At 47.8% G+C, this 17,817-nt stretch overlaps 1 protein-coding gene across 5 annotated transcripts in view; it reads left to right on the forward strand.

Annotated features, from left to right (window-relative positions):
* The window catches only part of SRGAP3 (SLIT-ROBO Rho GTPase activating protein 3), a 234,268-nt gene that overhangs the window by 159,964 nt on the left and 56,487 nt on the right, over positions 1-17,817 (forward strand). For all 5 annotated transcript variants that reach the window (XM_019748291.3, XM_019748293.3, XM_019748294.3 and 2 more), the window contains 6 exons: positions 1,666-1,851; positions 5,899-6,027; positions 7,844-8,065; positions 9,701-9,802; positions 12,042-12,239; positions 16,469-16,553. In XM_019748291.3, coding sequence (XP_019603850.2) covers positions 1,666-1,851; positions 5,899-6,027; positions 7,844-8,065; positions 9,701-9,802; positions 12,042-12,239; positions 16,469-16,553 — 922 coding nt within the window. The remainder of the gene's footprint in view (positions 1-1,665; positions 1,852-5,898; positions 6,028-7,843; positions 8,066-9,700; positions 9,803-12,041; positions 12,240-16,468; positions 16,554-17,817) is intronic.

Consider the following 17,817-nt stretch of genomic DNA (forward strand, 5'->3'; position numbering starts at 1 on the left):
AATGAGAACGAATAAGGTTATGATGTGGGCCCGCATTTCAGTCTAAGTTCCTGACTTTAAAGGGCCTGTTTAGGCAGGAGCACATCCCCTCCCCAGGTAGAAGCTTCTGCTTTATTAGCTGCTATAGTCATCTGAACAACAGAAGAAACGAATGAACAAGGCTCAGATGCCATGGAATCCAGAAATCTCTTATGTTTCTTAGCACAGAAAGATGATAATAAGCTTGATATTGCAAAGAAAAAGTGTATTTCTAGTTGGGGGCCAGGAAACAGAATACTGTTGGTATGAGACTCCCCAGCTTGCTCCAAGGATGCCAAGAGTATTCACATTTGCTGAGAAAATTGCAATACGTTAAGGAAACAGTATGATATGGTAAAAAAGTAGTGGATTAAAAGTCAGAAACTAAATTTCTAATTAGGCTAAATAGACACTGACCATATGACTCTCCATTCTACTGCTAGGTATGTACCTAAGAGATATGAAAACACGTCCATGCAAAGAATTGTACATGAACCTTCATAGCAGCTTTACAAAGCTGTAAACAACCCATATAACTATCAACCTATGACTAGATAAGGAAGTTGTGGTAGCTGTGCAATTGACTACTACTGGGCAATAAAAACAAAAATGATAACATGCAACAACATGAGAGAATCTTTCAAAAATTGTGCTGAGTGAAAGAAGGCAGACACAAAAGAGTTTATACTCTGTGGTTCCATGTATATGAAGTTATAGAACACACAAAATCAATGTACAGTGACAGAAAGCAAATCAGGGATTGCCTGGGGCTGGGGTAGGGGGTGAGGATCAAAGGCAGAGGGGCACGAGGGATCTTTCTGGTAGGATGGAAATATTACATATCTTGGCTGTGGAGTTGGCCACATGGATGTAAAGTCTGGAGACTACACTGATAATACTGTATGATCATTCATAAGCCACTTTGCCCTTTTGGGCCTCAGTTTCCCTATTTATAAAATTCGGTGGTTGGGTTAGAGGCCATCTAAGATTTCCTCTGACTCAAAAATTCCCTTGTTATAACGATATCCAACTTTTATTATTATAAGTAGAATAGCAAAGTGCAGTTTACTTTATGGGAATTCATTTTATAGCCAAGGATGAGTTTGTTTCAGAGAGCATACAATGTCTGTTAGGTTGCTCAATAATACTCCTTTTGGGGACAGGGCCATTTGCAGGCCAATTTTACTTAAGGAAACAGCTGAGAAAACAATTTGTATGTGAGTAAGAAGGATGTTCCCATAGAAGCCCCATGAGTACCTGGGGAGGGGCTTTCTCAGTGATTCTGAGGGGGGGCGGCGGGGGAAGGGACACCAGAGTCATGGTCGGCAGGCTGAAGAAGGCAGCTGAAGAAGGGCCAAGTTTGCCGTATCACCTCTGAGACCCGCATATGCTCGGGGCTGTGGCTCACCTTGTCAATTTCCTCTTTACTAGTCCATTCCTGGCACTTAGTAAGGACTGAATCATGGCGATGACAACAATGGTGATGAGTCTGTGCAAAAGCAAAGAGCTGTGCGAGTTCAGAACGTGCTGTGGGAAGGGGGCGGGCCAAGCGGACTGTAATGTGGCGCTTGGGAGGGGGCTGGGAGCACCAGGCCCCCCCTGCTGGGCCCTACCAGGCGGCTGATTTGCTCACTCATGTGTCCCCAGGTCATGAAAACCTACCACATGTACCACGCGGAGAGCATCAGTGCAGAGAGCAAGCTGAAGGAGGCTGAGAAGCAGGAGGAGAAGCAGTTCAACAAGGCGGGAGAGCTCAGCATGAATCTGCTCCGGCACGAGGACCGGCCCCAGCGGCGCAGCTCCGTGAAGAAGATCGAGAAGATGAAGGAGAAGGCGAGTGAGCGCAGGAAGGGGAGGCCATGCTGCCTGACAACCTTGGCCTCCCCCTTTGCCCCCTGGGGGGTGTGAGGGTCCAATAATGCTGCCAGCATCTGCTCTCTTGGAGGCCAGTGTCATGGAGGAGGCAGAGTTAGCCATGTCTCACTAGCACTTGGGAGCCTGGCCTCGTGCAGGGTTAGCAGGCAGGGAGAGACGCTCAGCTGACAAGAGAGCTGAACTATGAGACTCATGCCCCATGAGCACGTTCTTCAATGAGTAGGAGTCACCAGGCATTAGTGGGGGTGGGGACTTCCTCCAGGGGTCACTTAGGAGGCTGGAGTGGTGGCGGGCTGGTTGGGACTGAGTGTGTCCCTAAAAGAGTGAGCAGCACTGGGCTACCAACCAGCACCTGGGAACTCGGTAAAGAACCATTCCAAAATTGTCATTGCCAAGGCAAAGATGGGTGATTTAGAATCACTGTGCATTGGTGCTGCTGGACAGTGCTTTAGTAGAGCATGGTGAAAAAAGTGCTAGTTTTGGAGTCAGACAGGCTGGGTTTTGAAAATGCTACATTTACAACACCTCTCTGAACTTCAGTTTTAAAATCTGCAGGGATGGCAAATAAATCTCCCCTCTCATGTCAACTCTGATCGATTCGTAGTGGCTGCCCAGAGCTCTGTGCTGAGGACTGTGAGCCCTCTCCAGGCTTTAACTAAAACCAGTGCTGTGATCTACTAATGATGTCTGCCATGGCCAGGGAATTTAAAGGGGCAGTGCACCTGCTGCTATTTTGTCACCCTAGACTAGGTGACTTCTAAGGTTCCTTTCTTCTTAAAAGGCTACGATTTCTTGTTGAATTCTCTGCATTCATTCATTCCATGCAGTCAGCAAACACTTGCCGAGCTCTTTCTATGTGCCAAACATTGTGCTAGATGCTTAGTTGGGCTCCTATGAGATGAATTCTATGATGATATGATCCTACTGCTCTTAAAAATTGTAGGAGATTGAGTAGGAACATGATCCAACAGGACCTAGGTAAGTTGGAAAAATAATCACAGGCAAATAAAATAAGATTTCAGGGTAATTTCCAAAGGCAAAAAAAAAGAGGCTTCACAATAATCGGGTAGAGACTCAATTAAAAAGTGGGCAGAGGATTTGAGTAGACATTTCTCCAAAGGACATGTATGAGTGGCCAATAAGTATATGAAAAGATGCTCAGCATCATTAGTCACTAAGAAAATGCAAATCAAAACCACAGTGAGATACCACTTCATACCCACTAGGATGGCTAAGATAAAAAAAAAAAAAGGCAGACAGTGACAGATATTAATGAGGATGTGGAGGCACTGGGATCTTCTTACCCTGCTGGAGGGAATGTTAAATGGTTCAGCCACTTTGGAGTTCCACAAAATGTTAAACACAGACTAAGTTACCATGTGACTCAATTCCACTCCTTTGTATCTACTCAGGAGAAATTATAACATACGTCCACACAAAAAGTTGCACACAAATGTTCATAGCACATTATTCATAATAGTCTAAAAGTGCAAACAACCTAAATGTCTGTGAAGTGATGAATAGATGAATAAAATGTGGTCTAGCCACACAATGAAATATTATTCAGTCATAAAACAGAATGGAATACTGATTCATGCTATAACACGGATGAGTTTTGGCAACAGTAGGCTGGCTAAGTGAAAGACGCCAGTCACAATAGGCCACATATTGTAGGATTTCATTGATATGAAATATCCAGAACAGACAAATCCATAGAGACAGAAAGCAGATTAGTGGTTGCCAGGGGCTGGGGCAGAGGAGAATGGGGAATGACCACTAATGGGTGCAGGGTTTCTGTTTGGGATGATGAAAATATTCTAAATTTAGATAGTAGTGATGGTTGTGCAAATCTGTGACTATACTAAATATAAAGAAATGAAAATAAGATAACCAGGCAGGGAATTACAGAACTACAACATAGGGGGATATACAGAGGGGTAGAGAGAGTAATAGCTGGGAGTCTGGAGACTAATTTCTGGTACAGAGTTGTATGTTAATTAGCCATTTGAGTCTTGGACAAGCTACTTCTCTTCAGTTCTCATTTCTTCACCTATAAAATGGATGAATTAAACTAAGATGCCTTGATATCCTTCCCAGGTATAAAATTGTATGAGTCCATGAAGGACTGAAAATGGTCTCGGGATCATAGCAGCCCCCTGGAAATGGGGCAGGACTATCAAAACTCTCTGTGGGGGTAGGTTGGTACAGGATGTAACTGCCAGAGTCTGTTTCTGGAAATTCTCAGAATAACTGGACCCTGGAGAATGGTCAGAGGAGATCTCTGGGGACACCGCTCCTAAAATGTTAGGAGAACGCAATCTGGAATGAGGAAGGTTTAAGTGTGTAGGTGAAGGAGGAAACCCTGTTTCTTTAAGGAGAGCTGTCTTTCATCCAGCAGTGGGACTCATCAGTCTGAAAGGGGCAAGGGGAAGCTCTCCAACTCTATACTCCTTCCCGCCAAGCTGGCCCAGCTCAGAAGCAGCTTCCCAGGGAGGCAGCCTGGCTCCTAGCCAACACTGGCCCCGCTCTGGCTGCCCCACTCTGTGTCTCCCCACCACTCACATCCAGGCAGCGAGTGAAAATCACGTGCAGGGACTGTTCTAAGTGCTACAGGTCCAGCAATGAACAAGGCAGATTAAGTCCCTGACTTCATAGCGCCTACTTTCTAGTGGGGGACACTAAAAATCAGGAATTGCACAAAGAGGTTAAAAATTATAATTTGGGGTGGTGAAAAGTGCAGTTGAAGAAAAATAGAGCAACCAAGATTTCCTTCAGTAAGTGATTGGATAAATAAATGGTGATAATCCAGATCATGGAATATTGACGAAATATGCAAGATCTAAAAAGAAGTGAGCCAGCAAGCTCAAAAGACATGTAGGAACCTTAAAATGTATATTACTAAGTGAAACAAGCCAGTTTGAAAAGGCTACATACTGGATGATTCCAACTACATGACATTTTGGAAAGGGCAAAACTATGGAGACAGTAAAAAGATGAGAGGTTGCGAGGGTTGAGGGAGGGAAGGATAAAAAGGCAGAGCACAGTGTGTTTTCAGGGCAGTGAAAACACTCTGTATGAGAGAGACTATAATGATGGATACCTGTCGTTATACATTTGTCCAAACCCATAGAATGTACAACACCAACAGTGAACCCTAAAGTAGACGACGGACTCTGGGTGATAATTGTTAACGAATCTGCCACTCTGCTGGGGGATGTTGGTAATGGGGAGGCTGTGTGGGGGCTGGGGGAGGGGTTAGGGAGAAGGTACCTGGGAAATCTCTGTACCTTCCTTGCAATTTTACTGTGAACCTAAAACTGCTCTAAAAAATAGTCTTAAAAATAAAAACAATCACTAAAATTTGAATAAAAATTAAATCAATGGAAAAAATAGAGCAGGGCAAGGGGATAGAGAGTCGGGGAGAAGCAGTGGAGATGCTGGCAACACATCTTATTACAAGGCTGCCATGAGAGGCCAGTCTCAAAGTGTGACCTTTGGTAAGGACCTGACTGATATGAAGGACCAGGCCACACAGAGACTTGGAAGGATGGCCTCCCAGGCAGGGGGAACCATTAGTCCGAAGGCCTAGAGGCAGGAATGAACTTGGCCCCTTAAAAGATGGGCAGAAGAGGCTGGCAATGAGAGGGAGCCTGAAGGAAGAGGGGCTTGAGAGGTGGATGGAGCCAGGTCAGGGAGGGCTTCACAGGCCACTGTCACAGTTGGGACAGCTGCTGGGGTTGCCCGTTGGAGGCCTCAGGAGTTCTTATTGGCACCCTGCTCTAGGAGAGGCCAGTAAAAGGCTGCTGCTTACCCAATAGTGCTGTCGTTGGCTGCACACAGGCAATGTAAGGTGAGCTTTTTGAGTACAGGGCCCACATTTTACTCACCTAGGATATGGAACCAGAGGTGTGCGGTGGATTGAATTGCAGGCAGTGAGCGTAAAGAAAATCCGCAAACCCTGCCGTTAATGGCTCCGCTCTCACATCTCCTCTTTTCTTCTTCCAGAGGCAGGCGAAGTATTCTGAGAACAAGCTGAAGTGCACGAAGGCACGGAATGACTACTTGCTGAATCTGGCAGCCACCAATGCAGCTATAAGCAAATACTACATCCACGATGTCTCCGACCTAATCGACGTGAGCACCTGGGGAGTCTGGGACTGAAGAGGACCCCACACCCAGGCTGGCTCGAATCATCACCTGAAGGAGGGGCTGGCCCTTGTCCTTGGCTGACATGCCAGGGTGGAGGGGAAGGGCAGTGAGCATGTGGGGCCTGGGAGATGAGTCTCTACTTCCATGGGTGGGAGTGGGCCTCTGCTGGCCCCTACACAGTTGGGTTGGGCAGTCATATATTCAGCATGCACTTCCCAAGCTGTGTTTGGGGGTACAGGTGTGACCGTCCACAGATCATGCCCTAGGGATTTCCCAGGGTGGTACAGATGTTTATATGTTCAGCACCCCCAGGTCTAGTCTGCCAATCATACATAGGCACATGAGAGAAAATAGTGAATGAGACAGAATTACAGTTGACCTTTGAGCAATGCAGGAGCTAGGGGCACCGAACACCCCCCAACCCCCCGCCAACCCCGATGCTCCATTGAAAATCCGCATGTAACTTTTGACTCCCCCGAAACTTAACTACACTCATCCTGCAGCATCTGCAGGGGATGGGTTCCAGGACCCCCTGTGGATACCAAGCTCCACTGGTGCTCAAGTCCCTGTACAACATGGCGCAGAACAACGCGTGTAGTTGGCCCTCCCGGTACACAGATTCCCAACCCCAGATCAAAAATATGGTTGGTGTAATCAGAGGATGCAAAACCCGGGATACAGAGGGCCGACTGTATATTTATTTTTAAAACTCCATGTATAAGTGGACCTGCACAGTTCAAACCTGTGTTGTTCAAAGGTCAACTGTATACAGATCAACTTTACTTGGGAACATTATCTTAGGAGAAATCAGGCAGTTTAAGCAAAAGGAGATTGGAACACCTACTCCTGAGTGCCAGCTGCATAGGACATGCTGCAGGGACAGCGAGGCCTGGAGAAGGAACACTGAGCAGCGGCATCGGGGAGAGCTTCTGTTGTCTGTGCTGCTGCTAGCACTGCTTCTCATGTCTTCCCCTTCCTCCAGAGACAGGGATCTGGCTCAGTAGATGCTCCATAAAGATTCCATACTGGCAGATGGATCCTTTTCCTCTGGCCCTGGTGTATCCTGTCAGGATGTCAGGGAGGCTGCAGGGGGACCGTCATCGCCATTCCCGGACAGGCAGCTGCTCGGCCCTGCTTGTGCCTTCCCACGCCTGAGACCAGACCCCTCCTCTTTCTTACAACTTTCCTTTTCACTCCTTCCTGTCTTTTCATTCTTTTTTATTTACCTAATTTTTTTGAGCAGCTACTAGCTCTACGTCTTGAGTCTCTGCTGTGGACGAGAGCCTCGGGTCTACCCTTAGGAGCTTAACATACATAACTCTGACATGTTACCAGGCATTTGTAATGCCATGTGGCAGGGGTTACATTGTGGGAGGTGCAGGGAGATGTGAAACCTTAGAGGCTGGACATCTGATGTAAACTCTGAGTGTGGAGAGCATCAAGGAAGACTTCCTGAAGGAAGTGACCCCTAAACTGAAACCTGAAGGAAGAGTATTTAGGCCGGGGTGAGAGGCAGAGGGAATGCATGTGTAAAGGCCTAGAGAGGAGAAAGAAGGTGGTGAATTTGGGAAGGTGAGAGAAGTTTTGCTGTTGGCCAAACTGCAATCCCCAACTCCTCTGGAGGGTTTGGTGTGATTTGTGTGGTGTGATTCCAAAGTGCAGAATGGCCTGCAGGATGAAAGATGTGACTGTGGAATGAGAGGTAATTGTGAGTCACCATGATGGGAAAGGAAACGCCGGTGGTCCCATCTCCACGTCACAGCCCTCACCCACATCCTTCTGTTGTGTGTCTTTCTCCAAGTGCTGTGATCTGGGCTTTCATGCCAGCCTGGCCCGCACCTTCCGGACCTACCTCTCTGCCGAGTACAACCTGGAGACGTCTCGCCACGAGGGGCTAGATGTCATCGAGAACGCAGTGGACAACCTGGATTCCCGAAGTGACAAGCACACTGTCATGGACATGTGCAACCAGGTCTTCTGTCCTCCACTCAAGTTTGAGTTCCAGCCCCATATGGGGGATGAGGTAGGTTTTTCCCAGGAGTCCATGCTTCAGACTGCTTCCATCTGTTCTCCCATGTGCTCCCAGAACATCAGTGGGAGGGGAACGGCTGCCCCCATTCCACACGCAAGATGTTTATGTCAGAGGTCTAGGGTCAGGTTCGTGGTCCAAGGAGTTTGCCACTAAGAAGCTAACTTTGCTGGCTCAAGTCTCCCACCTGCAGAATTGCAGGACCTCAGTGCTCCTCAAAAACCCTCCCAGTTATGTCTAGAAGACCCCAAGAGAGTCCCTGTCTGCACACAGGCATCTCACATCCGTTCCTCGGATCACAGGATGCAGGTCTCCTCACAGCCGCTCTGGCCAGCACCCTCCAGTAAAGAGGCGTACCACCACGGAGCTCCCTCAGTGCTTGTGCTACTCAGACCCTTGCTCTATTCCGGAGAAAAAGGTTGGGAGAAGGCGTTTGTCATTGGCCCCAAAGCAGGACACGAGTTACCCAAGTTTCACAAAATCCCTTATGCAAATAGCTCCTTGAGCTTTTCCGTGTCATTCCCTGCTCTCTCTAGGGCTCAGGCCCTAGTCCTGGACCCGATGGAGGACAGCCACCAGATGTCATATCTGCATCCCCGTCACTGTCATCTCTACCCTCCGGGATATGTACAGAGGACTTGCTCCTACTGGCTCATTCTCTCCACTTAGATATATCCCCCCTATGCACATGGGAGTTGGGGAGACCTGGACCAACAGTGGACCAAACCCTGCCAAACCCTGGACCTCATGAAAGCCCAACTGGGCCATCCGCTGCCACTGCTTGGCAGGGAGGGACAAGGTGGCTCCTTAGCAGACAGCATTTGCTGGACCCTCCAGATGGTTCTACCCATTTTCTTCGTTTGCAAAAGACGGCCTTTTGCAGGGCTTCCTGCAGCTCCTGCCTCATCCCTCTGTCCGCCCTTTGGGCCCATCGTCTGGACCTGAAAATTCTGACCTCACGGTTACCCCTGGTGACTGCCAGGTTTGGGTTGTTGCCTAGTTAGTGGTAATAACTAATAAATAATGGGGCCCTGCTATCTGTTAGGATCTCAGCTGGGTCACCCCAGGTAGCCCAGCCCACAAGTGGTAACAGAGCCCTGGGTGGTGGAATGGGTGTAGGGAGAACAATCTTTTTCTCCACTCTTCTGCTCCTCCACCTCTCACTCTGTCAACCTGCTGGGGAAGAAGGTCCCCGAGAGTGACACTGCCTCATGGTTGCTTCTCCGAAGCATCTTCCTGCTGGGGAACAGGGGCACTCTGCTGATTATTCCCCATTCATTGTTCTTTTTATTGGCTTCTCTTAGGCAGTTGGCATCTCATTGGCATCTCTTACCACAACTTCCTGCCTGGAGATGAACTAACAGTCTCAGTTAATAAGATTATGTCAAAGTTCTTAGTAAACCCTCAAGGGTGCCCAATGTAGAAAACCACGACTGAGACGCCACACCTTGCAATGCCAGAGGGTGGCCCCTGGTGCCCGTCTGGCATTACCAGGTATAAGCTGTGTGACCTTTGGGAGGTCATTTAACATCTAAGTCTGTTTCCTCAGCATTTGATGTGGATATTAGTGCTAGCTCCCACCCTAGTGCCGCACTGGGCAACTGCAGGTGGGGGCTGTCATTTTTACAGGTGTGCCAGGTCAGCGCCCAGCAGCCCGTCCAGACAGAATTGCTCATGCGGTACCACCAGCTGCAGTCCAGACTAGCCACTCTCAAGATAGAAAATGAGGAGGTGAGTGAGCCCGTCTGCCCTGTAAGGGATTTTCTTACAAAGGCCTGGCTAGTTTTGGGGAGTCCACTTTCACCATGGAATACATAAGAAATTAGGGTTCATCTGTAAGATAGACTCTTTATGCAACCATTGAAATCGTGCACACCAAGACTCTTTCATGGTAAAGGGGAATCCTCACAAGGTGTCAAGTTAAAGAAAAAGAGCAAGTAAAGCTGCATGTCCAGTATTATCCTAACTAGGGTACCCTAGAGTATGTGCACGTGTACCTGTGTGTATTCACAGGCATAGAAAAAAGACTGGAAGGAAATACTTCAAAGTGAATAGTGGTGATGTCTGGGTTGTAGATTATAGGTGGGTTCTCTTTTCTTCTTTGTGCTTTTGTCCATTTTCTGCAATGAGTTTATATTATTTTATCATCAGAAATAATAATAAATTATGCAATTAAATAAACCACCCAGGGCACACTAAATGTGTCGTGGATTCTGAGCTCCAAGGAGCTTCTGTCTTCCCTTGGCCAGCACAGCTCCCATGCACCTGGTTGCACAGGATTATCTTGGGGAGGGTACACGTGGAAATACCCGCTGCGGTGCCTCTGTCCTGCTGTGGACTGATGAAGACGATGGGAAATACCCTCTTGCAGTCTGGGTGCCTCCATCCAGGGAGGAAGGCAACCAACTGGAGGACGCCAGGATGTGGGGAGTGTCACCCAAGATCGCGGGCAGGTTTATCATGGAGAAGTGCATTCACAGCTGGAGAGGGGGTGTCATGGCTCCTGTCTTAACATCTCGGACGCTTGTCCTGGGCACAGGGGGCTGCTTTGCTCTGTGTCTCTGTGAGACGGAGTATTGTTCAGGATGAAGACGAATCGAAATAGTCCCTCAGGGGAGGTTATGTGGAGACAAATTATATATCTGTTTTCCAAACCTGAGAAGAGAGAGGAGATGAACAGTGGTGTTTTTTTTTATTATTATTATTATTTACTCTTGCCCTACATCTTTCCCCGAAGCATTTTAAATTGTTTACATGGACCAGTATATGGATAATAATGTTAATGGAATTTAAATTGGAAATCAGGGCCACAGAGAGAATGAAGCAGCTGTTCCTTTGCATATCCAGGCAGTTCATGGCCATGGAAATGCTTGATTTTGAATCTGAGCTTCTGTCAGGCGATGTCAGAAAGAAATGATTCATTCATTTATTTATTCAACAAGTATTTATTCAACGAATATGTATTCAAGTGTTTATTAAGCACATACTATGTGCTGAACACTGTGCTAAATGCAAAGTGTAAGACAATATAGGACCTCCTCTCATGGAGTTTATAGTCTAGTGAGAAAAGAAAGATAATAATCCAAACACACAAGCAAACAAACCGATAAATGAGTGAGTATGCAAAGTGTTAGACAGGTAGACATTAAGTTACGAATGGTAGTCAGAGGGGCCTGATGTCACCAGGAGGCGACATTTAAGCTGAGATCTGTATAACAAGAAAGTGACATTGAGCAACAATAATTTAATGATGAATGTAGGTGCAGTTTCTCCTGGGATTGTTTTTGGAATGACGCTCCTTCAGAGTGTCAGGTCCGCCATCTGGGCACAAGTCAGCAAAGGGATATATATTGTGAGGTGGGAGATCGTGTGCCTTGCATGTGTAGCCTTCTGGGGGATCCCACTTGATCCCAGGAGAGAAGCTGGAGTCCTGGAGAGCTGACTAAACAGCTCTGTCTCTACGTCTGTCTTCCTTGAGTTTCTCTTTTCTGTCAGGCTTTTGATAGGTCTCAAGTAGCGGATAGCTGGGGAGTTCATTCATTGAGGATGGCTGCTCACTTTATCCAGATGTTGTCCGCTCCCTGATGGGAACCAAGAGTACTTCTAGTATTGTCTCTCCTCGAGGGACCTGCCTCCCATTGGAGGAGCTAGTTCGGGCCTATATAACCAGGTCAAGAGAAACAAAACTAGAAACCTGAGTTCTTTTGAATGAGTTGCCTACATTCTTCAAGGTTCTCTCTGGCAGAAGCAATCCAATAAAATGACACTAGATTGGGCAACCTGGGTCCACACCCCAGCCAGCTAACTGGCCTCACATTGCACATCCATATAATGAGGATGCACTTTAGGATTCTGCTGCCTCCTAGAGGCTTGTGTGGTAGAAATAAAGTGACGTTTAGGAAAAGGACTTTGAGGTGTCAAAGGCATTCTGAGGCTGAACGGTTTTTGTCGATATGCTATGTTTCCCCAGGTGAGAAAAACCCTGGACGCCACCATGCAGACCTTACAGGACATGCTGACTGTGGAGGACTTTGATGTCTCCGATGCTTTCCAACACAGTCGGTCCACAGAGTCTGTAAAGTCCGCTGCCTCTGAGACCTACATGAGCAAGATCAACATTGCCAAAAGGAGAGCCAACCAGCAGGAAACAGAAATGTTTTATTTTACAGTAAGTGGCATGCTGGACCCAGAACCTGCTGTCTGCTGACCCACTGGCATTAACTTTTGGGGAGCAGCCCAAGCTAGTGGGAGCCAGCGAAACCACGTGGGTCAGTTAGACCTAAAATTCTTCCAATGTCCTCAAATTAACTTGCCTGGCTTAGCTTTGTGAAGTGCAGACACCGAATTACCAGTGGATAAGCATCGGTATTGATCTTGAATTGGCGGTTATCGCAACTTTCCTGTTATGGAAAAAACACGAATTATAGAGTGCAGTAGGGTGAAAAGAAAATGGTAATGGAGCCAGGTGCAAGCCCCTTGTAACAAGCTTAAAGTTTCGTGGACGGTTGTCACGTTGTGATGTCTCAAATTGAGGTGTAGGCTTTGGAAACAGTGCCCTGCGTGGTCCATGCAGATTGCTGGTGAGTTGCCAACCCTTCATGTAAAATTCCTTGCTAACATTCTACTTGGCCAGAGACAGGGAGGAACGAGGATAAGGGGCATTGAGGCTGTAGTTCAACATGTTTTAGTGAACATAGATTTGGGGGTTGTAAGGGACCTTAAATCTCCCATATGATGCTTGATCCCATTCAACCATAAATCTGCTAAAAAGTCATACAGACTCTGCTTGAACAGCCCCAGAATGAAAAGCTCCCTCCTACCCCTAACAGCCCTTTTGTTTGACATGTGGCTGCCTATGGCTGTGATAATATTTCCCTTTATTTCTGTTCTGTTCAAAAATCTGCTTCCCCAAGATTTCTGGTCCTTGATCTTGAATCTGTTCTCTGGGACGACCAAAGAGAGGCTAATTCTACTGAACAGGCTTTGGCATGGTTGCAGGGAGCTGGGTTTTCATTTGTGTAGACTAAACATACTTGGTTCTTTCAATCCTGCCTCATATGCTTTCCTTTTGAGTGGTCTCAGAATCCCAGTGACTCTCTCCTGAACACATTCCATTTGTCGATGTCTCTTCTGAAGTGAGACTCCCAGCAGTGTTCTGACCAGCACAGAATAGAACTAAACTTTCACCTCCTTCCACAGTAGGTGCTGTGCTCCTTTTCATATGTCCTAAAATCATGTTCCTTTTTTTTTTTTATGAAAGCTAAGTTAATACCAGTTAAATCTCTATTCCCTACTCACTGCCATTAAACTAGGCCACCCTCCTTCTAAAGGATGTGTAGGTGATGTCTTGGGTAGACCTTATGTTTATCACCAGTTAGATTTCCTCTTGTTGGATTCAGTTAATGTCTTTAGACTGTCAAGGTCCTGATTCAGTTGTTCAACATGCACACTGTCTCTTCAGACCCTGTGTCATCTGCAGATTCAGTGAGTGTGGCTTCCATACTTTAATGTTTGTTAATAAAAAATAATAATAATGGGTGTGCCAGGGGCAAGACCAAAGACAGAGTTGTTCAAAACATGCCCCTAGGCTGATATTGACCCATTAATCAGCACTTTTAGATGGTGATCATTGAACCAGTTGCAAACCCACCCAATTCTCACATTCCACTCTATCTTGTGATGGTCCTGGTCAGGTCCCTTGTCGAACATCAATAGTTGGCACGTACTGGGACTCTTTGACTTTGTTGTTTTCAAGAAAGAAAACAGCTAGTCTTAGTGAATCAGCCAATGCCAATTTCTGGGGTTCACCTCTTCCATTAGGGACCTCCTGTGTTTGCAGAGAGAATGTATCAGTTCCAAAGATCCATGAAGAATACATATGATTATTAATTCACTCTGGCAGCAGAAACAAAGCACTTTGGGTGGTAGAAGCAGAGAAGGGCATCCAACCTGCTTGAAATTAAAAAATAGAATTCACCAATATCCATGCTTATGGGTCATCGGCGTTATGTTTTAATCTTGTATTTGATTTATCAACCTGGTTGGCTAGTACACCTCATGATTTGATGTGGTGCCATATTTGGGGTATTTATAAGGACATAAAATTCCTATTAATGCAGTCATTAGTATAATTTGAGGGCATTCTTTCCTTCATGGGTCACACAGGAAGCCTGGGTGAAGCTTTGGGCGCCAGAGCCCTGTGGTATAAGTGAATAACCCACCAAAGCTTGAGTTACGTGTTTGAGGTTAGAGCTACGGGGCAGTGAGGCAGGGTAAAGAAAACACTTCCTTATATCTCAGCTGGGTTTTTTTATGGAGAATTCTTAAACACATGATAAAATCAGGGGGCGTTACTATTGAAAGCATTCAGAGAGAGCCTCTAGGTGAGTTGTTATCAAACTGAAGTATGCATTTGAATCATTTTGATTCATGTGGGAAGCTCATTCATGACGTAGGTGCCCCGTCTACCACCCTCCCCAACGTGGGGCCCTGGAAACGTGAACACTTCTGGGCCTCTGTGGTGTCCTTCTCAGATGTAAAAGGAGGGGTTAGATGCTCAGTATTCCAGAGCAGGAGTCTACATTTTTATCCTCTCCCCAGCTGGGAGGAAGCTGCTGGTCCCTGTACCACACTTGCGGAAACATTGTGCGTCTCCTCTCATTTTACCCTGAAGAGGGCATGGAGGCCCAGAAATGTTCAGTCATCTGCACGATTGGCCACGTTGAGTGGCCACAGCTCTGAAGAATGGGAGTGACAATGCTCCCACCATTTGCCACCCAACACTGTGCTGAGGACCAAATAAACATGTTTGAAAACTGTCATGTGCTCTACAGATACAATCTGTATCTGTGAATGACCCAGGGACAAGGTCCTAGGAGCTAAGAAGGACAGTGGCCGAGGAGAGGGAAACCACAACCTCCCACCAGCCCAGCCGTTCCAGAAACCCGCCCAGGTGGGGCCTGGGTGAGGTGACCCGTCTTCCCCGTGCACATGTCAGTCCCCACCCCATGGCCTTGCCCCTGCAGCCGTGTTCAACAGGAGGAAGGCCGTGTTCCAGACTCCTTCACAGGTCATATTGGGGCGCCCTGAGCCTCTGTGGCTCATTTCTCTGCTCCTTTACACCCCTTTCTGAGTGTTCTGGCTGGGCAATAGAATGGATTTCTTTGTGAGAAACTAGCTGGCAGATTTGGGGCAATCACATCCATTCCTGTGCCTTCATCCTCAGGGCTTTTGCAATTGCCATTCCGTCAGCTTAGAATGCTCCTTCCCCCACGTACCCACACGACCCCTTCCTTACCTCCTTCAGGCCACGGCTCACATGTCAACTCTGCAGCGAGGTCTGCTCCAGCTCCCAGTCCTCCATTCTTGCCTTATTTCCATTCATAGCATTCATCACCATCTGAGCAATTGTGTATTTTACTTCCTTTTTTTGCTAGCTTATTGTCTCTTTCTCCATGGTGCTACATCAGCCCCACCAAGTAGGGGATTTAGGTAAATCTCTCAGCACCTACTACATGCCAGGCTCAGCTGTAGGCACTGGGGATCCAGAAATGTCCAGCAAAGGCCTGCCCCAGCAGAGAGGGCTCCAGCCCTGGGGTTGGGTGACTCAGGGGGTTGGGCATTGGCAAGGAAAACGGATACCTCAGTAGAGCCGTGGCTGAGACCTCACTGAACTTGGGGCAGGTAGATGCATTTCTGTTCTGGGTGGGCCCTGACCCTCCCCACGGCTTCAAAGTGCATTTGTGCTTGACCGGGCCCCTGAACTAGAGGCAGCCTGGGGGTCCCAGAGACCTTAGGCACGTCACTTGCCTGTGCCAGCCTCACCTGTCTCGTCTGTAATAAGAAGAAAACATATCCTCCAAGGCAGTTGAGGTTCTTTTAGTAGGAATATCTCTAGGGGCCCGCAGAGCCCTTCTTGTTCCAGAGCTGGGCCAGATGAAAGAAAGACTTGTTTTGAGAATGCTCTCTGACAGATCCAACAAAGCACTCTTGCCTCAGCTATGTGCCCCCAGGGACGGTTCCATCTTTATCGCTTTGGGCCCAAAAGCACAGTGAAGCTTTGATGACTGAAGAAGCCCTCTGCCCAGAGCTGCTGCAGTCGTCACCTGACAGAAGCGTCTTTTACTGCTCCCATTCCTCCTGAGCTTTCTTTGTGTTCCCAAAACTGACCTGAAATGCCTAGAGCCCTCCTAGGACTGGGCAGCCACTCAGCAGAGCAGGGCATCTGATGGAGAAGAGCAAAAGGGCAGCTCCTGAGGCCCCCTTTTCCCTATGCCGCGGTCCTTGAGGGTGCCACATTCTCTCTTTGACATCCCTGCCCCGGAGATCTATTCCAGAGTTAGAGATTGGGGACGTGGCCCTGCAAGCTGTAATGTCCTTGTGCCTTGTGTCTTACAGAAATTTAAAGAATACGTGAACGGCAGTAACCTCATCACTAAGCTGCAGGCCAAGCACGACTTACTCAGGCAGACCCTGGGCGAAGGTGAGTCAGGTGGCGGAGGCCTGCGGGAAGGGGCTGTCTTCCCCGCTGGGTTTGGTTGTGCCCCATGGAGCTGTTTCAGCTTGAGACACGGGCACTTGGCAGAACAAGGCCTGGTATTGGGACCACCTTCTAGGACTGGGCAGGCGATTGCAGTCTAGTCTATAGCCCTGGGACAGATGCTGAGAGGGGTCTGGCCTGGTTGCAGAAAATAGGGGGAAATACAAACGTTGGTTTAGGTTGTGGGGGAAGGTCCAAGGCAGAGTGCTACAGGGGTCCCCAATAAGTAGGGGGTGAGAATTCAGGGACACGGGTCCACACTGATGCTTTTCAGCAGATACTCTTTGTTAGGAATACTACTGGAGTGCCTGCCCAGAATCCTAGGTCCAAAGAAGGAAAATCCATGTGTAAGGCAGGGTTTGGTCCTTGAGGGGTCTGAGGACTAGGCTTAAAACTACGCAAAGGCTTCCAGTGATGGTTGGAATAAAACCCAGCTGCTCTCAGAGCACACGAGACCTTGTGTTATTTGACCTCCACCTACTTCCCTGCCTTCATCATGTAACATTCTCCACTCGCTAACTGTGCTCCAGCCACACTCAGCTCCTCTCTTCCCTTCAAAACACATTGAGCTTATTCCTGTTGCAGGGCCTTTGCACGTACTGTTCCCCCTGCCCAGAATGCCCTTACCCCAGAGCTCTGTAGACATGGCTCCTTATCCTTCCACTGTCAGCACGGATGGCACATCCTCAGTGAGATTCTCCTTGCCACCCGACCTCAAGGAATCACCACCTCGGTCCCAACACTCTCTCTGTTTGATTTTCTTCATCTCGCTCATCACCATGTGACATCACCCTGTGTATTACTATTTACTTGGCTACTGTCTTTGGTTATGCGCCTATCCTGAACAGGATCGGATCTTCAACCAGAGCAGGGACTTCCTTGCTAATTTTGTGCCTAGAACCACTTTATTCCCAGTGCCTAGGACAGTGCCTGGCTCCCAGTCAGCACTGAATTCGCAGTCACTCAGTGAATGTTGAATGGAAAGGTCACCAGAACATGAACTAGGACGCAAGGCCAAGGATGGTTTATGGCAAGTCCTGGTGACCTGGGACTTGGTCTGAGCCGAGGCTATGAGGGGAGGACTGACCTGGGGTTTATGAAGCTGCTGGGCACTGCTTGGAGCCCCACCATTAGCCCCGCACTCACATATACTCTGTGTCCTGTTTGGAAAGAGCTGCTGATGGAAGGATGTGCTCCGCCAAAAGGA

Source organism: Rhinolophus sinicus, chromosome 5, assembly GCF_057876585.1.
Source record: "Rhinolophus sinicus isolate RSI-liver-muscle chromosome 5, RSI-T2T, whole genome shotgun sequence".
In the NCBI taxonomy this organism is placed as follows: Eukaryota; Metazoa; Chordata; class Mammalia; order Chiroptera; family Rhinolophidae; genus Rhinolophus; species Rhinolophus sinicus.